General features: G+C 46.6%; 1 protein-coding gene across 1 annotated transcript; it reads left to right on the top strand.

The window, feature by feature from the left end:
• Positions 1–1,904: 1,904 nt before the first annotated feature.
• LOC308069430 (annexin A8-like) lies at positions 1,905–23,397 on the top strand. The gene is made up of 13 exons (XM_080401758.1): positions 1,905–7,658; positions 7,770–7,816; positions 12,451–12,541; positions 12,806–12,900; positions 14,030–14,143; positions 14,999–15,089; positions 15,705–15,784; positions 16,406–16,465; positions 16,984–17,077; positions 18,873–18,968; positions 19,345–19,403; positions 20,234–20,356; positions 21,783–23,397. The coding sequence occupies exons 2-13, from the start codon at positions 7,796–7,798 to the stop codon at positions 21,837–21,839; spliced, it is 981 nt and encodes a 326-aa protein (XP_080257884.1). The 5' UTR covers positions 1,905–7,658; positions 7,770–7,795; the 3' UTR covers positions 21,840–23,397.
• Positions 23,398–24,521: the final 1,124 nt, after the last annotated feature.

Below are 24,521 nucleotides of genomic sequence, written 5' to 3'. Positions count from 1 at the left end.
CCCCTGCCCTGCCGGGGAGAGCTCCCTGGCTGCACAACCTGCAGGTCACATCGCTCTGGACCACCTCACCTCCACGGCTGGGCCGGCACCCGCCTGAGCCCCCGCAAGCGAGCGGCCCACACGCCCGGCTGGGCTGGCGGAGTGACGGAGCAGGGAGCAGCTGGCTGCTGGAAGTGTGTGCTCGCCCTGGTAGGTCGGATGCTTTTGTAGGTCATGCTGGGCACCTGTAATGTTAGAAGGGAGCTCACGCACGTGTGTGTCTATGTGGTTGAACTGCTTCATGCAGATGCACGCCACGAGCGCGTGCGCTCACATCGGGAGAGATGCCATTTTGGAAATGGAAACTGGAAATTACAATTGTAAAAGTCCCCTGGGATAAACGTTTTCAGTTGTTTCCCAGTTACCATTAGCTTGGGATGCAATGCAGTACTTTTGCTGCTTATATAGGACTGCTCAAGTCTCTGCTGAGATTCCCAAAAGCTCAGAGGACCAGAACCAGACATGCTGATCTAACAAAAGTAATCCCCCAAACATCACACAGCTTCCGCGGCAATGTGATACTTTCCCTAATGCTTGCACTGCAGAAGATGACTGTCTCCTAAGCCTGGTCTTGCACCAAACCAGCTCTCTGCAATTAAAAATGGTCTGATGGCTAATGGTTCCCGCTAAGGTTCAGTTCTTGGACCAGGATGGGTTCAGCATTTCTGGGCCATTCAACAGCAGAACCACAGCGAGATAACTGTAGTCTGGTCTCAGTGCTCTCTCTTTCTCCTGGAGGATGGCCCATGAAGGCAGCGTGGGACAGACCTGGGGAGTGCCACTTTTCCTCCTTTCAGCACTCATAGACCTCTGTCACAACCAGTCCCCCCTCAGCTCCTTCCGTGGTCAGTCTCTCTTGCCGGGCTCTTTCCTTCACCTTCCACAGAGCCACCCCTTCCTTGGCCATGCCCCTGCCTCTTGCAGCCTCCGCGCAGAGTCAAGCTGGTGACGCAGCAGCGCGCATGAGCCCGTGCTGTGTTTTTCTGCACTGCACTTCATACAGGCAACACTCACTGGTGAGCTGTGACCTGGTTGCTACATCCCTATTAAAGAGACACAGATCAACGCTGAGACATGTGCAGAGTAAAATCCTCCAGGCAAACAAGCCCTGACTATCAGTTCCCTTCTGTTCTTGCACCTAACTGAGCTGATTTATGAGCTGATGACGAGTCCTTGTCTGATACGTTCAGCCCTCATTTATCACCTTTGTGACAAAAATTGCTGCTGAAAATAACCCACAGTTTGGGGCACAAGGTAGTCTGTTGAGGCATAAGTGAATGCTTCATGCCATTCTTCAACTGAGACCCTGTGGTACTGCGAGTCTGGCTTTTGGGAAAGCTTGTTTTGATTTCTTTCTCTTACTATGACCCTGAACACATCCCCTCTGGTTTGACCCAGTGGATGCTAATCACCTCAGTTTCACAGAGGGGCTGGTCTTAGGTGTGTGTCCCCCCCCAGCCCCATATCTGGCACAGGTCTCCAAGAAAAAACTTGAACACTTGGAAGATTTTCAACTAACACAGCCAGACCACAGCCCTCAGCTTAAGGATAACTGGCTGTTCATTTTAGCAGAACTATTGCTGGTTTTAGTTCCTTTAATGCAAAAATCTTCTTGTTATAAGATTATTTACCCTGTTTTCTGTTCTTGTTACTACAAAAACAAATAGTGAAATAGTTTGGTTTCTTTTAGAAAGCAGCAGCTGTTGTATAAGCAAACAATAAATACAAACCCAAACAATTCCTCTCGCATATTCCCAGTAGCTGTGAAATCTTCAACAGGTCCTAGAAGCTGGCATCCGGCTGGGTGGGAGGATGTGTAAATGTCCACATTGTCGTGAGATCTGGCTCTGCGACCCATCTGTCCCAGGCAGACCCATTTATCAAAGCCTTGCTCCCGCCTGTGGGTGCAGTGAGTGCTCAGGTAAAGCGTTCCCAATGGTCTGCTTAGGTGATGAAGACTATAGGTACTCGAGTAGAGACTGGATGCCACGTCCTCAATAGAGGAAAGCAATACTTCATGCCTTTTTGCCTCAGTTTTCCTTTGTCAACATTTTGAGACACAAATACCTTTGCTGTGCCCGCCAAACCATCTGAATGTACACAAACAGAGGTCTGAATACCAATTGCCATGTTACCCATGTAACTGGCATAGCTACAATGACTTCAGTAATGTCACTGCAATTCTGCAGCAGTGAGAGGGGAACCAAAGTCAACCAAAAGACCATGGGTCTGGCTCAGCACTCACTGAACTCATTGGGAGACTTTCTGCTGGTTTTACAAGTGACAGGGGAACACAGAGAAATATCTGCATCTGATGGCAAAGTTCTTCCTAGTGTATCAATCCTATACCTGTTTCTTCTGATGACAATGTCATGATAACATTGTGCCCTAATAGTCTGTGAGCTCTTTAAGCCTGTGATTTGTGGCTCTTCACTGTATAATGATACTGGTAGATAGCCTGGCTGATCAAGAAGGCTGGACACCTACCTTGTACACCATGCTAGCAGTGTAACAAACTGCTATTTTTTTACCCTTAGGAAAAGTAATTTATGTCTTTTTTACTACTACTGAGTGTGTAAAAGCTGGAGAAAAGCAAATCTTACCAAGAAAGGCTGTTTGACATGCCAGTCAATGCAATCAGTAACAGGTACGTTGCTGCCTTGCTACGAACAGCTGGACCTCAGACACATCCAGGGACATTTTCTCTTCTTCCTTAGGCTGCTCTGTATAAGTCTGTCTCCATCTCAGGGTCATGTCAAGCAGCAGGACTATCTTTAATTGTGTACAGATACGTGTACTTATTCCATCAAGGACTACATGAAAAACAATCACCGCAGACGCAGGTGGGGACATGCACAAAATATTTCACACACAAGCATCTAAAGGCTTCCTGAACGCTGCCCACCACCCACTGCCCACACGTGAACTCCCAGCATCTGTCATGTCCCCATCAGACGCCAGCGAGCTGCCTTTGCCTTTTGATCCAGAGTGTGCTTTCTTTTTTGGCTTTTGGGGTTAAACAAGAGCAGCAATTGCCTGCTTTGTGTGGGGAAAGGCTGTTAGGGCGGCTGGGAGGAATTCCTTGGCACCAGCACTAGTGCAAGAAAAGAATGAGCAGAAAAATGCTCGGCCATATTCAGAAGCAGGGCAGAGGCAGAGGACACCAAGGGGACATGCTCTGCTCTGTTTGTGTTAGTGCCTCACCCTGGCTCTCCCACCAGGCAGCAGAGGGGCCCTGGGCAGCAGAGGTGCTCTGGAAAGGCAAACACACCCTTCGCAAACCTCTGCAAAGCTCCATGCAGTCAGTCCCCTGCAGAGCTGGCTGCTCCCACTGACCCCCAGCCTCGTCCTCCTGAGCTACAAAGCTGCTGAGGGGAATCAAGCCCTGAGTTTTTAATCTATTGCTACTTCTGTGATTGAACACCCCTCCAACATATAGACGTGAATTTTCTCTTACCATACTTGGCACAAAGCTGCTTGCGGTAATAAAGGAAACCTGGAAAATTGAACTGTGCTAATGATTTTCAGATGAAAGTAATCCTGGTTTGGGGTCATTTTTACTGTGAAGCATGGCTCAAAGGCACAAGAGGAAAGGGCAGGGTGAGCAGTGAGCTGCCAGGTAGGTGTGTACAGTTAGTGACTTTATTTTTGCATTACAGATGCTCCCCTTGCTCAAAACTGCTGCCTTCCCCATCATTTTCCCCAGCTCACACCTCTTTCATAAACATACAATAACTTTTTGTTTGGATTGGCTTCCTGGCAAATTTACACAGCTCTCCCGTATCTCTGAATTCAGGTGATGGTGAGCTGATTAGTAGGTCTAAGGGCATGCAGCTGTTTGTATCCATTTAAGCAGTGAATAGGAGGAAGAAAAGGAAAAAGAAAAAAAAAAAAAAGAAGGGAGCAGTTGTAGAAGCAGAAAGCACCTGGTCTCTGGGCTTGTTTTCATAGTGGCTTAAAATCTGTGGGATGAAACTAGTGTAGTTTGTGCAGTGAGAGTATGCAAGCCTGCCTGCAAACATAGCAGCTGCTGGGGCAAGACACTGGTGTAAGACACTGGTAGGTAGAGCAAAGTGTTGTTAATAGTAGGTGTAGAGCTAAAAGACTTGGAAGTGAGGTGGTAACGTGCAGACCTGGAAAGCATAGTACTTTATGAGTTTGCTGATTTCTTTTAGGCATAGAAAAAAAAATCCTGCAGCTTGCCAAACTGGGTCATCATCAGAGCTACAGTTCTGTGTGGTATTGCTTACAGACTGGGTTGGACAAAGTTATTAATTTTTTAGCCTTGTAGTGGAATACCTCTCTCCTGTTCGGTCTGGGAGGTATACTCTATTTTCCTCAAACTTAAGTAGTTATGCTATACAATTATTAGATTATTGCTTTGCACAAAAGTATCTCTCTGTGTTTGGTCTCGTTTCCACAATGATTCTACTTGATTTCAAAGTTCCTGGCTGAAAAAAAAGCAAACAAATACCAACTTCGGGCTGAAATTCCCAATGGGCTGTGCCATTCTTGCTATGTTTGGAAAAACTTCTATTAGAAGTGAAAGCCATGGAGTAAGAGAAATTGCTGAGCAGTTGAGAACCTGGTTTCCATAAGCTTTCATGTTCCAAAGCAGTCAGCTCCTGGCCTGAAACTTTCCAGGCACAGGGCCAGACTTTAAAACCTACAGATGGGAAAGGGGGCTGCCTCTGTGCCCTAGAAGCTTCAGTCATCCTTAATCCAAATTAGAGCGTCCTTTAGACTGCTCTCATTCAACTTACAACAGAACAGCCAGAGCTTAACGGGTGGTAAAAGATTCTTGAAGGAATGTCAGTAATGCACCTTTCTAAGGCTATTGGCACTGGGTTTCATGCTTTTAATATTTTGGGGGTTTGAAAAAGGTTGAGCGGAATGCTGCTTGTAACTTTCCTTATGCTGGTTGAGTGTGTACGGGGAGCAGCGCCTATGTCACTGATTCAAGCCTGGAAAGTCCCAGAGGCAGAGTCAAGAAAAGCTGAGCACACTGGTAGCTTCTCCATTTTGCCTAGCTGAAAACTGATTTGGACCGAATGGCTTAAAAATGCACAAACCAAATCTGATTATGGTGCATGTTCTTTTGCTGGAGATTTCTGCCCACTCTTGGTGGCTGATGGCTGTGCTGAGCAGGGACTCTGAAAGCCTAGAGACAGCCTGTGGATGAGGCTTGAGAAAGAGTCACTACACAGGCAGTCTATGGGTGTCTGTACCCTCAGCACTATCGACCTGCTGCCCAGGTATTCCTCCTACAGATAGCTGAGAGATGACTATATTTGGAGTGCCACAGTACAAGCAAACCGGATCACTGTCCAAGTCAAATACTAACTACTTCAATGTGATGTTGGGCAGTGTTTCTATTGCCTGTCTTGTCAGTGCATTTGGAGTTCGCTTTCCAGAAAGAAGTATTACCTGAGATGCAAAAATGGCCTCATGGGGGTGAGGTGTGAGACAATGAGGCTTGGGAGAGCACGTGCATCATCTTCTGCCCCTTTTCTGAAGTTCAGCATGTCCTTGAGGGTAATCACTGAGCTGTACATGAGGTTGTGCCTTATATAGCTTACTGCTGCTGTAATAGATGTGTGTGATTCTCTACTATGCAATAGTAAAGTGCATGAACCGCGGATAAGCTCACTCGCATCTACAGCGCGTGATAAGGGAGGGGCAAGAGTGAAGATGAGTCTGATTGTGATTAAAGATTCTCATTTTTGCTTGCACAGATGCTGTTAAAGGAATATTGGGCTGTAGTGTCCGCTTCCTGCTCTGCCGGCCTTTGAGTGCCAGCTGCGGTGGTCTCTATTAAAGCTGCGCAGTGCTGGTCTGAGCCTTGCTGCAGGGTTCAGGTTCTCCAGACCTCTCCTAGCCCATCCATATTGATTTCTTCAAATCCGGCCAGTGTTTCTCTGCATTAAAATCTCCTGGTGTGTCCCTTCACAGCCTTTTCAGTTTATGTTGGCAAGATAGACCACTTGGTCTTTTTTCCTTCTTCTGTCTGGTTTGGTCTTTGCTCCCCTGTGACGAACAGCTGTTTGCTTAACTGTGATTTTTATGTCTAGAAGGACTTCTTTGTCCTTGGAGTCCTCAAGAAAGCTGACCTCCATGACAAGCTGACCCAATCAAATCCCAGCGCAGGGAAAAGGCATACGTAGCCAGCCAGGCACAGCCTTGAGATCCAGTAAAAACAAATCCACCCGGCTTGTGAGTCCATCTTGCCCCCAGAGGAGGAATGAAGGACCACTCGTGGGCTCTCCTTGCTGTGTACCATGGATGAACCTGCCTCTCAAACACTGCTAGAAACCCAGCCGGCGCAGACCCAAGTGGCGTGCTTGCTGTGCCAAGAGCAGCGCCGCCTCCTCCACCACTCGCCCTCGCTGTATGATGGATGTGTTTGAGGCAGGAGCAGCTGGCACAGCTTGTTCTCTTGGGAATAGCCAGGGCAGCTTCCCAGGCCATCGGGGACCCTGCAGGGTGTGGGAAGGAAATGAGAGGCCCATGGTGTGGTGGTTACCCAGCCTCCCGTGCAGGTCTGTAAGTGCGAGAGGGGACAAAGCTCTTATATAGCAAGGGTTAAGATATAGCTGGTGGGAACATTTCCATCAGGGCAGCTTTCCACTTTAAATAAATAAATAAACGCTGGCATGTGTAGATTCTGACAAAAGTCTAGACAGGAAAATATTGCTACAGCCATAAGATATTTCAGCTGATTTCACAGAAACATTTCTCCAAATTAAAGCATTAAAAGCTGTTTCAGCTCTTTTAAAATAAACACAAAAAGGAGAAAAGAAAAAAAAAAACCCAAAACATTTCATATTTTACTCCTAAGCCTTAACATGTCACAGCAGCTAGTGCAAGCCCTGTGACAGTTTTACTGGGGCTGGTGTCACTGAAAGTCCTTAGCCTTCAATGTGCTGGTCCCATGTTAGTCGAGGAACGCTCCTTGACTCGTGCCGTGGGAGTCTGATATGGAAAGGGGGACACCTCCCAAGCCTCTGCACAGGATGCTGCTGTATTGAGTTTTGTTGTAAGGTGTGGGATGTGGCTATGTTTGTGGTGTGTGGGTTTTTTGTTGAGGTTTCGTGGTTTTTCTTTTTTGAGATAAGTTTTTTTGAAGGCAGAGAGGTGGGGGAGGGTTTGCTAAGATTTGAGAGTCCTGTTTTGCTGTGTCCCAGGTTGGTAGAGATAGAGTCGGTAATAACGAGTGGCTTATTCTGTTACAGCAGAACTCACCAAGTCTCGGTGGAGTTTTACGCTGAGATATTACCTGGTTGTAATTTGTATGTTGTGTCTGTGCCAGAGGCCAAAATGTTAGCAGGGAAGGGTGTGTGTGTGGGGAGAAGCAGTGAAAAAATTACAATGAACTTTAGTCAGTGGGGTTGAATGCTTCCCTCACAAGGGAAGCCTTGTGTATTGAGCAACTTGATCTCTCCTTGTGAGATCATATATGAAAAACAGGTTGAGCCATGTCTGAGGGCGTTGCCCCATGGTATTTGTAGGTAAGGATGATTTATACCTGCTTGTTCCCAGCACAGAGAGGCCAGTTACGTTCTGCAGCTTCCAGAGGGAACAAGCCTCCTGAGGAGTACAGTTATTCCAGTTTTCCAGGGGTAAGTTTATTGAAACAAATTTTTGGGTCTTTCTTTTCTCCCTCCACCCCCTTCAAATCTGAGATTCCCTTGACCGTGAGGTGTGATATGTGTGGTTCTCTTCATCAACAGACCCAGGTATCACTGCTGAGACTGCAATGGCGTGGTGGAGGGCCTGGGTAAGTAGAGGAAACATTGAAGTAAGACACCCTGATATTTTTTGGCACCCTAATAAGGTAACTTACAAGTTGCATCAGGCACTATGTGGGAATTAAATGTTTCCCTTTAAAAATCAGCAAGATCTATTTACTGGTTTTCTGGCTACAAAATAGCATTCAGCACTTCAAAAAGCTTGATTAAGGAAGGTGTTAACATGACTGGCTTTAAGGAGAGCAGGGTCTCCCTGGTCAGTTGGTTGAGAGTGCTGCAGGGGAGTGTTTGTGAGCCTCTGTGCATGGGGAGACGGTACTGGGGAACCGCAGAGTTCACAGCTGAAGCCTGCAAGCTGTGGGCTCCTTGTCCGCTCCCTTCCCTTGTGGCACTGAGTTCAGGGCACTGGCCTGTCCCCATTTTCATCCCCAGCTGTGCTGGCAGGCTGTGGTCAGAGGGAGATGTGGTCAAGCCACATTGTTTTTGGTGGGTTTTTAATATTGCAATGACAATGTGAACGTGAACACCCTGTCTGTCTGCTAGAAGCCAGAAATGCTGTGTATGTTCTCTTTCAGACTCTTGTGGCTTTGGGAGGTATGTGGCAGGATGCAGGGGGGGATGCTCATGAGGTGTGTGGGGGCAGCCTGTAGGGTACAGCTGGCGCCAGGCAGCAGGCAGCTCTGGCAACGTGCACAGCTCTGCTGCCATCCATGGCAGTTCTCCCATTAGCTTCTGTGGAAGGCCAGGTTTACCCTCAGGCTTGGACTCCAGATAAACCAAAGCCTACAAGAGACCTACTGGAGACATGTGGTGGAGGAATACTGGTAGAGGAGTCTTCTTTCCCACCCAGCCCCTGCCCAGCACCACTGCCAGTCGTGCATGGGCTTCTCTGGACTGTTTTTGTTGTCATTGTGGAAAGATTTGTCCCAGAGTCCCCTCTCACTCCATGTTGTGAGGAGGCCTTCAGGAGGCTTAGGGTGGACCTTGTTGCTCTCTACAGCTGCCTGAAAGGGGCTGTAGGCAGGTGGGGGTCGGTCTCTTCTTCCAGATAACAAGGAAAGGGACAAGAGGAAACGGCCTCAAGCTGTGCCAGGGGAGGTTTAGATTGGGTATTAGGAAAACTTCCTTCACTGAAAGGGTGGTGAAGCATTGGAACAGGCAGCCCAGGGGTGTGGTGAAATCACCATCCCTGGAAGTATTCAAAAAAAGTGTTGATGTGGTGCTTAGAGGCATGGCTTAGTGGTGGACTTGGCAGTATTGGGTTAACGGTTGGACTTGATGATCTCAAAGGTGTTTTCCAACCTAAATGACTCTGTGATTCATGTTTCAGCAGCCCGTGCAAGGGGTGAGCCTGCATCAAGGCTCCAGTGCTGGCGCTCCTCTGCCAAGCTGGAGCATTGGCAGTCCTGGTGCTGGTGGCTGAGCGAGGCCAGGGCAAGGGGCCTGTGCTGCCAAACACCAGCAAAGGTACCCGGGAAGCGCAGGAGAGCTGTCTTGCAGTGTATTGTATTACCCCCGGTGCAATGTATCATCAAGGAGTGAGAAACCACTTTGCATAGACACGACCATTTTTCAGGTCCTCAGTTATAGTTTTGTAACCGAGGGGTGGGAGCTGGAGAAAAAGAACAAACTAAACCCAAAAAACTTCTGGGGTGGGGAATACCAGACTAAAGCCTACTCCCCTTCAGCAGGCATCAGAATGGAAACTTCCCTATCTCAAAACATATCATAATGATTCCCTGCCCCCCGAAAGATTAAAACTGTAATCTTCTTTTCTGATTATTTCCATCTGCCTCCCCATCTCCTTTTGCAAGTTTAGTATAGTGAAATGGAATTTTTTTCCAAAACTTGGGTAGCTCTTACTTTTAAATTTTCCCTTTCTGCTGATCTGTTCCCCTCTACGCCTCAAGCTGAAAATCATTTGAAAACTTAGAGGGAGAAAAGGAGAAAAGCCCTTGAAAGCTCCAGTGATCTCTTACCTGTCAGTGTTGTAGAGGATGGGGCATGAGAAAAAGATGAGAGGGCAAAGGAAGGGTGGTAAAAAAAATTGTTGTGGTTTTCTAAGCCCTTCATAAAAAATACTGTTCAAAACCAAAAAGAATTTAAAAATGTCAAACTCTTTCAGAAACTTTCTACTGAAAAAACTAGTAACCCCACCTGTCCCCAGCTTTTCAACGAACTAGTGATTAGGTTTGAAAATATTCTGGTAGGAAAACCTTTAATCACCCTCCCCTTCATTTTTTGTAAAACTTTTCACAGCATCAGCTGCAAGGTACTCTGATTCCATTGCTTTGTTGCCAATTATTAGTCTTCACATGGGAGTTATGCAGATGCCTTGAGTAGTTTCAATTAGGTAATTGTAGGATCAATTCATCTAGGGAAACAAGACCAAACCGAACAGGATTTCTCTGAAGACCTGTTGTGATCGTACCTGTGCTGGAACAATTATGTACACAGAGAATGAGGTGTATGAGTGAGTCACAGGTGTGCTACTTGAGCCAAGATAGGCTGGGAATGTTTATTGGAATTAGGATCAAAAAAGACCATTGCTTAATCTCTTTCCACTGTCTCCAAATGAAAGCTCAGCTTTGCACTCCATCTTTCACCGAGTCACCAGTCCAGAGTGTTTCTTTTGCATAGTTCTTGCATGGAGCTAGAGAGGGTCGACAACCTTTTTCAGAGCAGAATCAGATGGATGAGTGTAACCTTTCCAGGGCAGCTGTGATGGTGCTGGCTGACTTCACAGGCAGCCAGAAAAGGAGCACTTGCAAGGGTCCTGCCAGCTCAGCCAAACTCTATTCCAGGCTGGTCATGCACCATGGTGCAATTGGGGGTGGCCATGCTGTAGTCCGTCACTGCTCTTTCTGCAGTGACAACTTCACCACAGCCTTAAACTTGCTGCTCAGTTATCATTGGGATTCAAAGCTTCACCTATGGAGAAGCTTCCTGTCAATACCATCTGCTTTACAGCTGGTCTTTCTGCTGGGAGCAAGGTGTGGTAGCACAGGAGTCTCTCTCTGCACTAGCTGTAAAGCAAACTTCCCCAGATCTTGCTGATCGATGAACGTACTGCATCTCTTGACACTTGTCACTGCCTTTTGGTTGCTTGTCACACAGGCTCCCAGAGCCTGGCTGGCAAAGGGGCCAGCATGCAAATGTGTGCCAGCTGTGTCGACTGGTCAAGCACTCAACAAGGACACCTGAGCTGGTTTGCCCACAGCCAGCCTGAGCGTCTGTGCAGCACAACACAGCCACGCTTCAGCTGCGGCGCTAGGCTGGACCTGGCATTTGTTGACAGACACTCCTGAGCACACAGCCATCAATCTTCCAGCGTCTCATTAAAAAACAGGAATGCAGGTCCTGAAGGGAATTTCCACAACCTTTTCTACCTTGGCAAGGATTGTTTGAAGGCTTTGCCTTCTGGGGAGGCTTTTCTTTTTCTCTGGGAAGGGTTTGGATGAGCTGGAAGGACTCTAGAAGAGGGGTAGAACCCTCTTTCACGCAGGAAACGAGCAGAAGGGATTTGCGTCATAGCAGGAGGCTGCTGGGTGGCACTTGGTGGTCCATGTTAAGCAAGTCAGATGGGATGACCACAGTGATCCCTTCTGGTCTGCAAGCTCTGATTTCAGGGTGGTTTTTATCTGACTGTGAAGCCATGCCCATTGAAAACTCCATCAGATCAGACTGATATCATTAGCTCAATATTAACCCTATCCCTGCAATAAATTTATGAGAATATAGTAGTTTCCTGGGGCAACGTAAACCTCTCTGCTGCTAAGAAAGTGAAAATTGTGTCCGTTACTGGAATAAAGTGATGATGACTCTTTGTGCCTAGCCACTTGTGTACTCCCCTGTTGATAGGACTCCGTTGTTAGGGATGCATCAATACCTTCAAGCCACTCTGTTGAAGTTGTTAAATTAAAGCTCTGAGCCTGGGTTCTGGTTGATGGCCCTACTACCTTGTGGTGACTGGAATAAGCCTCAGCCATGTCTTTCTGCCCTGGGACTCTGGCACTGGAAGCACCTTAGATGTCTGTCTGGAGGGTTCCTGTGTAGTTGGCCCTCGGTTCAGGGAGAACATCAAACCTGCATTCCTCCAGATGGATCTCTTCCTTCAAAGTAGTCTCTTGGCCCAAATCCTTCTAGTAGAAATGCTTCCTTCTTGAATTCAGCTGTGTAGAAGTGCAGCAGCAGCAGAATAAAGCTGTTGCTTAGAAAAATGGTCTGTGAGAGCATGGGTATTCCATGAAATCAAACAACTATGTGTAAAAACTACTCTGCACCAAACCACTGGGAAATGCAGTATGATACAGCAACATACACGTTGTGAAGCATTGTATTTAAGGGGTGAATAGGGAAGTCTAGTCTACCCAGCTTTTTCTGCCAGACTGTCTGACCTAGTGACTGTTGCAGTGGTGTCGGTCATGCTTTGCACTTCACGTTGGCGTCAGGAGCCAAAGGCTGGTACAGGCAGGTGGAGGCAGGAAAACTGTGTTCTCTTTGGAGCTCTGCTGAGAGACCTTGAACCACTCCCTTCGCTTTTCTGTGCATTCCCCATGTGCAGGCAAAAAATAATGTTAACGTACTTCCAAAATACTTTTTCTTCAGCTGGTGAAAAACAGTGATGAAAAGTACTGTATATTTTTTCCCCCCCTTCTTTCAGAATGAAGCAGAGGGCAAGTCCACGATAGGTGCTTTAAACTTTGATCCCGTACCTGATGCCCAGACTCTGTACAAGGCCATGAAAGGGCTTGGTGAGTTGACTCCAACCGCATCTGTAAAGCCTCTGTTCTGCTTAGATCTGCCACGATGAAAGCCATTCCTTAAGAAAATTGCAGTCAAAGCTATCACTTTTTTAATGTGGAAAATGAAAAATTAAAGTTTCCTCAGTGCATACATAAACTTCTACATGAAGAAAATGAAGTAAAGGAGGATGTCTGAATATTCAAATTGGGATTTTGGACCAGTCTCAACTTATTCTGTACACTGTGTTTATGGCTTATTATTGTTCTTCACAGGGACTGATGAACAGGCTATAATTGATGTCCTAACCAAGAGGAGCAATAGGCAGCGTCAGGAGATTGCCAAATCCTTCAAAGGACAGTTTGGAAAGGTTCTTCCAAAACAAAGCCATTTTCAATCATTGTTGCACTATGTGGGATCTAGTCAATGGGTGTACATTTCATCTTGCAAGGATGATGCAAACAATATGCAGGTCTTCTGCAAATAATTAGAGTAATATTTATCTCTAACACCTGGGATGAATGTATGAAATTAATTTTTGGTCAAAGAAACTGGTTTTCCCCCAAAGACTAATTTTTTAAAAAATGCATTTTGACCAGAAATACTTTTTAAAAATCTAATCTAACTTAAAGTGTGATTTCTTCTTGTTTTTCAAGATGTAACAAAAAATGATACCTTTTGAAATGGTATTTTGAGTAAAATACTGGTTTGGAGCCCTTTAAAATGCCAAAGAAAGTTCTATTTAAAGACTTATTTAATTATAGTTGTTTGGCAATTCTGGAAATGACAGCAAACTGTGGTTATTGACAACCGTGTTTTCCTGTGGTTATCTTTCTGTCTCTGGTAAAAATCTTACTTTTATTGGGAAAACTTTTCCACCAACAAACTCTGCCACCACCCCTACTCTGTAGTCTCCAATGACCTTTGCTGGAAAGGAGACTGCTGTGCAAGGGCTTAGAAAGGGAAGCAAATGTGAGGGTGTGGCGAGTATGGGACAGTGAGTAGAGGGCTTCCATCCCACTAAACCAGGGTGTTTCATACCCTAAAACCCCCTGCACTATAGTGAAAGTTTGAAATCTGTCTTCAAACAGACTGGACGCCTGGTTCTGCAGAAGTCCTGGGTGCAGGTTTATATGCAGGCTTTGGGAATTGGCTTGCTCTGAAGCTGTGTCCCTTGCTCAATCCAGCCTTCAGCTGCCTAGTTCTGCTCAGAGTAAAGCAGGGTGGAGGAAGAGCTTAACCTTCCCTGCTCTGCTGCAGAATTAATTAGTACCTGGGGGAAGCTTGCACACTGGGACAACAGGGAATGTGGAAGGCCCTAGACAAATCCCATTTTGGAGTTAGGTGCCTTTTTGAGTCCCAGGACCTTTTCTAATAAACTATCAGCATGATACTGTCATTCAGCTTCATTGCTGTAGGCTGTGGGGATGGAAATGGCACTGGGTACCAAAAAGATCCGGTGAGGCTTTTTGTGTCACTGTGTGATGTGTGTTTAACAGGACCTGATTGAAAGCCTGAAGTCTGAACTGAGTGGCAACTTTGAGAGGCTCATTGTAGCTCTCATGTACACCCCGTTCAAGTATGATGCCAAGGAGCTCTATGATGCCATGAAGGTAAGGGTGCTGCTATTTCAGCCGTAGCGCAGACAGCGCTCGTTTCCTGTAACTGTGCTTATTAATGTAAGTGGTAATAACTGGACTGTTAAGTGATTACATTTGTTATTAGCAGTTGGCTTTAAGAAATAGTTAATTGTACTGTTAATGCATATTCTGAGGGGGGAATGCTGCTTTAATATTTAGGGCTGTAGGAGAGTTTCTGTACATAGGTGTCTCGTAAAGCCTGGGGAATGCAGCAGCAAAACTAAATTCGGCTTTAACATGGAATGAACATTCACATATTACAGTTTTCAGTTAAGTGTCTCCTCGCTGCTTTCTGCAGTGCCTGTGCTGAACCGAGCTCAGTGACACAAAGCTATTGCCCTGATGCGCCGCCTGAGACATGAAACCTTTAATAAAGGCAAGAAGTGGTGGTGTGAGGGCCAGGCTGGGGTTGGCTGGGGTCCTACCTATTCATACAGCATCTTTTCAAGTTTCAGATGCAGAGAGATCTATTAAAATGGTACAAAGATGGACTGACTAGGCAAGCATTGGTGTCCCTGCATCCCTCTAATGCTGTCTGTCATCAAAGATCCAAGTCCGGAAGTGCACTGCAGAAGTGCAGGGTTACATAAAATCATCCTGTGTGAATTAGGCACCTCAGTAAAAGAAACCATGTTCAAACCAAATGTGGTTTGTGTCTCCAGCTTTCATCATGACAGTTTCCCACAGCTCAGCACACAGCCTAACGCGTTGCTGCCACCCAACTCCTCACTTGCATCTTCTTTATATATACTTCTCTAGCAATAAAGTCCACTCCATGATGAGATGCCTTTCTCCACCTTTATTTCTCCATTATGTTTTCTATTACAGGGTGTGGGAACAAGTGAAGATGTTATCATAGAGATCCTGGCATCCCGGACAAAATCTCAGATCAAAGAGATAATCAAGGCCTACAAAGAAGGTAAAGTGCCTGGGGCTCTGATTTGTGTGGTCGGAGCAATGTGTGACTGCCTGATTGCACAGCAGGAATGCTGTAACCAGCTAGCACTGTCAGCAGGAAAATGGGATTTTTAAGAGCAAGAAGGCGCACCTTAAATCTGCTTTCAGCCTGGAAAACAGAACATGGCTATGCTGAAAGAATTTGAAAATCTATTTCTAGGTCTCCATTCAGTTACAGAAAAAGGTCAGCAAATCACAAATTTAGTTCAGCTTGGCCACACAGCTATTGTCAGAACACAAACAGAGCTATAGCTATGCACGTGGCTTTTTCTCCCCATTAAATACACTTTAGATGAGAATTTATCAAATACATATTTGTAAATAGTTGGTATCAATTTGGTCCCTGAAACTACATCTCTAACATTAGCCTTGGACATCAGTGGAGCTAGGGATGACTCAGTTGGATACAAACGCCAACCTGGGTATCGCTGAGGGTGAGAACTGGTCTCAGCCCTGTGTTTTTCCCTAGCAGCCTTCGTGGTTAGTCAGGCTACTGTTTGTCTTTGGATGACTGGTAATATCCTGACTATATGACCCAAATAAATCTTTCCCTTGTCTTTCTCTTTCCCTTGGGTAGAATATGGTTCTGATCTTGAGGAAGACATAAAATCGGAAACAAGTGGTCACTTCGAACAGATCCTGGTTTGCCTTCTTCAGGTAATGCTAGAGAAGAAAAATGAGGTTATAAAGTTCACGTTTTGGAGACATGGAATAGAAGAGGCAATACAGTCATGATCACCACATAAAAGGCAGAGACAAACATGTCACTTGGACTGGATCTGTGTTTCAGCTTCAGTGTGCCTGAAGCAAGGAGCCCTCCCTCCCTTAGCAGCACAGAGAGCTGGGAGCTTACAGTCAGCTCTGCAGCAGGTAGAGATCTCACTTTTACACGTGTGTAAGGCAATTGCACTCTGCAAGGGCCTTAGAAAACAATACTCCTCAACCGTGATTCACCACCCTTCCACAGTCTGTGCCCTCAATGCTGAGTGCATTTGGATGCATTTATCCTGTCACGTTTCCCGAATTTTCTTCCCTAGCAGCAGAATAACTTAGTAATTATTTGACTCTCCTTCATATGACTGATTTCAGTGCCTTTCAGTGAGGGCCTTGGCACTTGTGCTACCTGAATGAGTACTCTGCAGAAATAGATAGCTGAGAAGGACACTTGATCTTTGCCCAGAAGGACACTCGATCTTTGCCCAGAATGTGTACTGTGATCCTTATATATGGAAGAACCTTCATGAGACAAAATGGTTGCCTTTCTCTTTCCTCCCGCAGGGTGAGAGGGACAATGCCACTCTCTATGTGGACACAGCGCTGGCTCTCCAGGATGCAAAGGTACTCTCCAATGCAGTGATCAGTGGTATGCCTGTAGCCCACCTGTCTTGAACTTCAGAGCGCTTCAGTGGGCAGCAGAGTCCTGGAGTCACAATAGTTTGGGGAAGGCTGGTCTTCAAGCAGAAGCAACTTGGGATTCTTCAGTTTTGCCTGCACTGCTAAGCCTTGATGTTCCAAAGAGAAGTGATGAGAGCTGGGCTTGGGCTCAGCTGCTTTTGATGTGTGAAAGTACACGGGTGTGGTGGAGGGGGAGAGCAAAGAATAGGTAAGAAACCGCAGAAATATTCTTGGCTCCTCCAGCTGCTGCAGGAGGGATGGAAAGGGTGGAGACAGTGACTGCTCCAATTTGACTAGAAGACGTGGTCAGGGTTCATAATCAACCATTCTAGAAGAGTCTAGTTCACACAGTGGTTTTGGTCACTTCAAACCCCTTTACCTAGCAAGGCCTTAAGCCAAACTGCTCCTTTACCAGCTGCACATACAGAACATTGCTCTAACAGTTGTGTGTTCGATTACAGACTCTCTATGCTGCTGGGGAGAAGATACGGGGCACTGATGAGATGCAGTTCATCACCATCTTGTGCTCAAGGAGTGCCACTCACTTGCTTAAAGGTATGGAGCGAGCCCAAACGCCCAAGCCTCTGAAATGAGAAATCACTCTAGCAAAAAAGAAGAGACAGGGCTATAGATGGGAGAGATGGCTCCGAAAGAAACACCTGAGAGTGTCTCCTAATCCTTGGTCACTCAGTGACCAAAAAGCTGTCAGCAGCTTCCATGAAAACTTATGAAGACTTAGTGCTGCTGAAAATCAGGTGACTTATCTAGGAGTCCTTATGCAGCGGTGACGGCTGGATGGGATAACAGTTTTTGTAAACCCAAGGGGAGAGGGAGAGAGAATCTCTTTCTAACCAGGTGCGAGCATGGAATGGACAGACCCGTGAGCTCTTGGATGTGGGTTTCTCTGGGGAAAAAAAATCACAGAAAAAGTACCTGATTATTCAATACTGGAGCATCACAAGGTGCACCCTGTGTTCCTGTCCCAAGTTCTGCTGAGGGTGCCAGAGGCTGCCGGGAGGGCAGACACTAACCCAGCTCCGGCTAAGGGAGCCTCAGCTCCCCACTGCCCTGGGCAGCAGAGACCTGGCCTTGTCATCTCTAGACTTTTGAAGCAGTCCAAGGCTCTGACTAAGAGATTTTGTTATGTCAGCTGAATCTAAGCATATCTAGTACTGTGCAAATCAGCTGGATCTAAACTGATAAATGTAGCTGGTGATAAATTAGGTATGCCTGAGCTTTTTTCAAGCTGAGGTCTTCTGAGGCTGTTTTCCAGGCCCTGGAGGCCAGCTCCCCCTTGTGTTTGAAATTTAAGCTCCCAGCATCAGTTAGAAAACGAACCGAAAAAAAGTGGTCTCTAGTCTTTGGCTGTGTCTGCCTTAAAGAGCTGAATTTCATCTAGTTTGTGGTCAGGATGCAAGCCATCTCTGGGACCTACTGTATCACGGGGCAAGTAATTTTCTCTGTGCTATGGCAGCCTGTAATTGTTGCTGCTATTTATTTTTTTGTTTTTAACACGGAGAGTATGCCTGAGTTGAGACTGCTGTATCCATCTGTCTATTCTGTGGTATTGCCTTTCCCCAAAGTATGAGTGTTAATGTTTAAGTATCTGATCTTGAATGCTGAGCAAACTTCATTAAGATGTCCATCACATTGCTTAACAGTTTTCCTTCTCTGTTAGTCTGAAAGCTAGGAATCAAAACTGAGATCTGTAATTCTGAACCCTGGTGCACCCAGAGTGTATAATGTAAACAAAAACTCTGTTGCTGAGCTTTTATGAATGTGGGAGTTCAAATGTCTTCAAATCTGCACCTGTTTTGCTCATTTTTTCTGAGGTGGTTGTTTTTTTAAAAAAAAAATTGTGGTTGAAATAACAAGTTCTCCCAAACTGTTGTCATCATTTAAAGATCCAAGGGCCATGAGCAGCATAGTCCTAGATTTCATTTGGTTCTATTTTGTTATTATTTTGAAGTTAGTGACATCAACAAACACAAGACCAAATGATAGGTTTGTACCTAACCTGATGCAGGCTTCATTTGTGTGGTTAAAGGCAGCAACAAAGGGTCAGGCTTCCAAATGAATACAAGGTAACTGAACTTGCATTTTCAAATGAAGGTAAGGAATTAAGACCCATGAATGGGCTGGGGTTTTGTGAACCACTTTTGCCATCCACTTTTGTAGCTGATTTCTGGGCTTGACTAGAGTCTCCTGAAGTTGGTGCAAATGTGGCCATTGCTGTAGTGGTATCTGTGTTTTCATATCACCACACAAGCAATACCTGTAAATATGGGGCACAAAATGCCTGAGCGGTTGCTTGGTAGAAAAAAAAAAAAGTTCTCTGTGTTTCAAACAGTGTTTGAAGAATACCAGAAACTGGCCGGTAAGAGCATAGAGGACTCTATCCAGAGTGAAACTCATGGCTCGCTTGAGGATGCCATGCTGGCTATTGGTAAGAGCAGCTACGTTTCTCTTCCTTTTGTCTGAGCCTGCTGCCTTTTTCCTGCAGCAGTTGACTGTTATCACAGAATCATAGAACGGTTTGGGTCTCAAGCGACCTTAGAGACCTTCTAGTTCCAACCCTGACACCATGGGCAGGGACACCTTCCACTAGACCAGGTTGCTCAAAACCACATCCAGCCTGGCCTTGAGCACTTCATGGGATTGATCTACCTTTTATAAAGGTATCTGGCAGGAAGCAAAGCGTACCTCTTAGGTAAGATAAACTCAGATCCGAGAGGCACAATGATTTAATAGAAAGCATTCGAATCTGTTACCTGCTGCTCTGGACTGGATTTGATTCTTACTGAGCCTTTTCATGTGTCCAGTGAAATGCACCAGGAACGTCCATTGCTACTTTGCAGAGCGGCTGTACCATGCGTTAAAGGTAAGACTCTTCATTGTAACATACTGGACTTAACCTGTAACCTGGCTTTCACCAATTCAAATTAGAAGAGCCAAGATTTTGGCAAAATCCAGCAAGTTTAGTGCTATTGTTGCAATGCCTTCAAACATCTTGGGTAGAAAAGTACTCTTTAAGCTTGAGCTACCAAAACAGTCTGGTTTTTATGTCTTGGTAGTCTGTAAGGAGCTCAGTCCCGCTTTCTAGAAAATGGACAAAACTGCTGGAAAAGCCTTTTATAGGAGGATGATCATGGTGGAGTTTTGTCCATAATGTTAAATTATTTTCTTTTTAGGAAGTAATTCTCTCAATGGCTGTATAAAATGAAAGAGTTCCAAATGGGGACCTGTAAGGCATCTGCAGATTGTGCCGCTGTAACTCTTAACTGATATGTAAAAGATGTCAGCTCTCCCAGCTTTGTGGAAAGCTGAGATGACTGATTATTTTTGTTATCAACACGATCTTAATTTTCCTGTACATGGTTAAACAATATTGGTTGAAGCCAAGTGTTGCATGGGTGATGCTGCAGAAGGACAATGTATTCACTGCCAATTTCCAAATCTATAGCATGTTTGCTTTTGCATTTGACATGTGCAAAGACTTATAGCACACTTCCATGGTGGGCTTATGGTATTGATGGTGGCCCCTGGGGGGTGGGTGGGTTTCTGGCCCTCCAAAAAGAGAAGCAGATGTGCTGCAGAATATGTACCAAGCAATATTTGAAGGCTGCCATCTCCTGTGTCCTGGACCAGTTTGCAGCAGCTTATCCCTTGAACACCCACTACCATTGCAGACTGATATATCTGTTATTCCAGGGGGCTGGCACCGATGATGGGACCCTTATAAGAGTGATTGTTTCTCGGAGTGAAGTTGACCTAAATCTTATAAAGCCCGAATTCAAGCGTATGGCAGGAAAATCTCTCTCCAGTATGATTCTGGTAAGCAGCATCTTGATAATGATGGTTCTTAGCTGTCAGATCCATTCCTAACGTGCCCAGCACTATGGGGTGCTTTCATGGTTGTTTTCAGTAAAACTCTCATTTCTGCTAAGATCATAGCTCTGCTTCATTAGGCCTATTAATAGTCATCTCCTTGAGAGACATATGCCTAAAAGGTGACTTTGACTGTATGGTCTGTAAGTGACTTGGGCAAAGTCAAACCTGAGGAGAGACTGCTCCAGGTTTTTCATGGACCAGACTCTGTATCCATGCACTTTGTGATCTCCTAAATGAATCTAGATTCACTTAAGCCTCCCTGTTACACCTTTCCCATGCTGCTGTGCCTTTTCCTCCTCTCTCTGCTGTCCTTAACTACCTCAGACCCATGCTGTACAAGTCAAAGTGGTGCTGTGTGTGCTTTTTTGGTTTTCCTTTTGTTGTTGGTTGGGTGGTTTGGGTTGTTGGGTGTTTTTTTGAGGGGTGTGTGTGGCTTTTTTTGTTTGTTTGGGGGGTTTGTTTGTGGGGTGGTTGTTGTTGTTTGGTTTGGTTTTGTTAAGCTGACATCTCAGATGATGGCCTGGTCTGTACCGTGGTAAGATAAGTTTAGAAACTGAACCTTGTCAAAGCTTATTGTAGCTTTTGAGACTTGAGTCTCAGCTCTGGGTGAATGGCCCTCCCCTGTTAGGGCTGAAATGCTGGGTTTTACCATTTGTCCTAAGGACTCTGGGACATTCCTCTCCCCCAGTGCAAATGGCACTTAAGCCCTGTCCTTAGCAGTCCCCATGGGAAGTCTGGCTCTGTAATGAAGGGCCTTTCTTCTAATCAACACTGTCAGTGTCTGTCATGTTGATTAATGATCAGTCTTCAAGGGTCTGTACAGAATATTGATTCTTTCTGAGAAGTGGAACTGGCTTTACACCTGTCATCACAAAACATTCAAAGGGAGCAAATTTTTTATCTAGTGATATTCTCTGTAGTGATTCTCTAGACCAAAATGACCATATTTGTGGCTTTTAAAAACAAATCATGCGTCAGGGCCAACTGTACTGCCCTTTCTGTTCCTGTCAGAGAGGTGCTCTGGAACAAATACCCAGGGGTGCAAAATTTGAACCCAACAGGCTTGGTTGTCTTCATTCATGCTGACTTTGTGCTGCTCTGTGGGATGGAGCCCTGATGAACTGCTCACCTGGATTCCAAAGAAAAGAATTGGGCTTGATAAATGTTATTTCAGGTGGCAGCTACAAGCCTCATTTCTCCCTTCACTTTTGATGCTGTGTCAGCTGGCAGTAACTCTGCTGAAGTCAGGCTTGCTCTTTCCAAAGTCCTTTTCCTGTGTGGGCATGTTCCATGGACTGACAGTGTCAACACTCGGAGCATGCAGAGGAACTTCCACACTCACTTTCTTTTCTTTTTTTTTCCTCCTCAGGATGACACCAGCGGTGATTACAAGACAGCTTTGCTGAATCTCTGTGGCAGTGACTGACAAAATCTAGGAGGAGGATCTGAAACAGATACAGAGAGAAAATCAACAGGGGACAAGGGTCTGAAGGTGTACATGTAGCAAACTCATTGATCCACGTGGGAAGAAAAAGATCAAATTAATGGTCATGACTTCCAAAGCTCTCTGAAGTACATGGGAGCTGTTAGCTTCCCCAACGTTTTTTCAAACACAAGTGGGAATGTTTCTTTTTTGTTTCCATTCTTTTCTGTGTGATTTCCCTTCTCTTTTAGTATGCTGTGATGGGTGGCACTTAGATGTGAAATTAAAGACGCTTTTTCAACCCTCTGTAGGTGTTTTGCAAGTCTGAACAACCCTACAAAGCTTGGGCTGTCCTGAAGCCTTGTTAAGCTCACTAGGGCAAAGCAGTCCAGCACTGACCCTTTGATGCTAGCAGGGCAGGTCTGGAGGGAGCCCCAGATTATTAATGAAGCTTGAGGGCATGGGTCAGCGCGGAGAATTCAGTCCTAGGGGGCTGGTTTAGCAGCCTTATCTGCATAACTTCAGCGCAGGCTCCCCGAGGAGCCGGGAGTGGCAGAGCCAAAGGGGCTGTAAGCATGTGAAAGTTGAAAGCCGTGCCTCTGTTTTAATTCTTGCTTGTGCGAATCTCCGCGGGGGCAGACCGGCAAGCCCAGGGGGGGACATCAGTGCCAGACTGTGGGGAAATCAAAGCTGGGGTGGATGTTTTGGTGAATATAGGATATCCCGCTCTTGGGAGCAGACCTGTTTCTGCTCCTAGTTTCACAGCAACTTTACACAAGTCAGTGGATCCCTTGGAAGTCCACCCCCGTCCCAGCCATGACTGCACCTCCCGCTTGCTGAGTGAGGCTGCAGATTCGGGCAGGGAGAGCAGGGTGGAATGCTTTGAGAAGCTCGGGTCTTGACTCCCCGCACTTAAAGCAAATCAGTGACACGTGTGATTACCAAAAGCCATTGTGCTCAGAGAAGCGGCTTTTCTGATCAGGTGGGTGAATCTTCTGGCAGAGGGGTGGTTCCTCCCTTGCGCTGCCGAAGTGACCAGGAGCCTGGGCAGAAGCCCCACCTGAGCCTGCGGGGAGCCGCTCGTCCCCACGGGCGCCGGTGACCCGCCTGCCCCGGTGGTTGCGGGAGGCGCGCCGGGGTGGGTGGCCGCCGCGGGGAAAGCCGCGCTCACAGCGCCACCTGCTGGGGGCCGCCCGCGTGCGGCCGGGGCGGGACCCCGGCGGGACCCCGGCGGGACCCCGGCGGGACCCCGGCGCCTGGCGGCCGGCGGGGCGGGTGGCTGGGCGCGGCCCAGACCCCCCTCATGGCTCCGGGGCGGCGCGGAGCGCGGAATGCGGGACGCCCCGCTCCTCTTTAAGCAAGGTTTATCCGCTCAGCTCTTTCAAAACCCGTAACGGGGGGGCGCGTTTGCTGGCAGCTGTCCCCCGCGTGGGCCCAGTTTCGGGACTCTCACCCTGCAGCCCCGCAGCTCCGGTGCGGCTGAGAGGCTCTGCGGGAGCATCCTTCTGGGACCAGCCGGGTGGGATGAGGCTTTAGGGATAATGGGCACCGTTCCCCCCGTGTTCGGCCGAACAGGAGTGTGTGACTGCCCAGGCAAGGCGCGGGAGTGATCCGTGCCCTCGTACCCGCGGCATCTGCATCTCCTGGGGCTGGACAGGCAGGGGGTGAGAAGTAATCCCAGCTGTGAGCGCCTTAAAATCTGACCAGAACAGCCTAATGAAAGCTCATTTCTTCACGGATATTTTAGTCCAGAGATGCCCATTGATTTCCCCGAAACTTTTGTGCTTGTATCATCTTGATGCGCCCGTTGTTGTTACCAGGTTATTCAGGTCAGAGCTTGGCTTTTCTCCTTGGCCTGTGCTTGGCGCAGTGGGTTAGGGTTAGAGCTGTTTTGGTGTCATTGTGGTCCCCATTCACTAATGCCAGCTTGGGAGAGGTACAGAGGCAAAGCTAGGAAGGAGGAACAACCGAGGGAAGCTGATTCTATCACCATAATTGCTGGGAAACAAAACAATTGTACAACATCAATAAAGATTTAATTACATATTGATTGCTGCTAAAATGTTCCCTGGGTGAACAGGTGCTTTAATAAAGCAGAATCAATTCCTAAGCTGTTCTAACCAGTCTTTTCCAAATGCAAATATTGACTTAGGGTCTTTCTATTCGTTCACAGTTTAATTAATATGATTTTATTGCACCAAAATCAAGATAAAAGCTCAGCAAGGAAAAAGTAACAGGGACAATGTAAAAAATGCCCGGGACTGGTGTGGGGCCACCTGCTGCCTGTGTGCAAGCCTTTCTCCTCCTTCTGTGGTGTAGGAAGACCTGTGTGTGGGGAGTCTCCAAAGACTGCACTAATGCCACCTTGCTGTCCCTCCCTGGGTGGCTGCTGTGTGTCCTTGGACACGGCGCACACACAGCAGGAGCTGTGCTAACTGGCAGTGTGGTGGGGTGTAGGTACTTCAGCTCTCTGCTCAACTCACACCCAGGTGTACATAGGAATAGTTGACTCCAACTACTAGATCTGTTCCTGACACCTGGAAAACCTAACAAAAATCTATTGCAGATATGATGCTAATGCACGTAAATCATGTTTAATCCCTGAAGGCTCCCATTCCAGAGGAAGCTGACTTTATATAGTGTTCCTTAATTCTCCCAATATCCCAGTGCAGATGTGGCCTGAAA

The sequence above is a fragment of the Falco punctatus genome (genome assembly GCF_963210335.1).
Source record: "Falco punctatus genome assembly, chromosome: 9".
Lineage (NCBI taxonomy): Eukaryota > Metazoa > Chordata > Aves > Falconiformes > Falconidae > Falco > Falco punctatus.
This window is presented reverse-complemented; position numbering and strand designations above follow the sequence as displayed.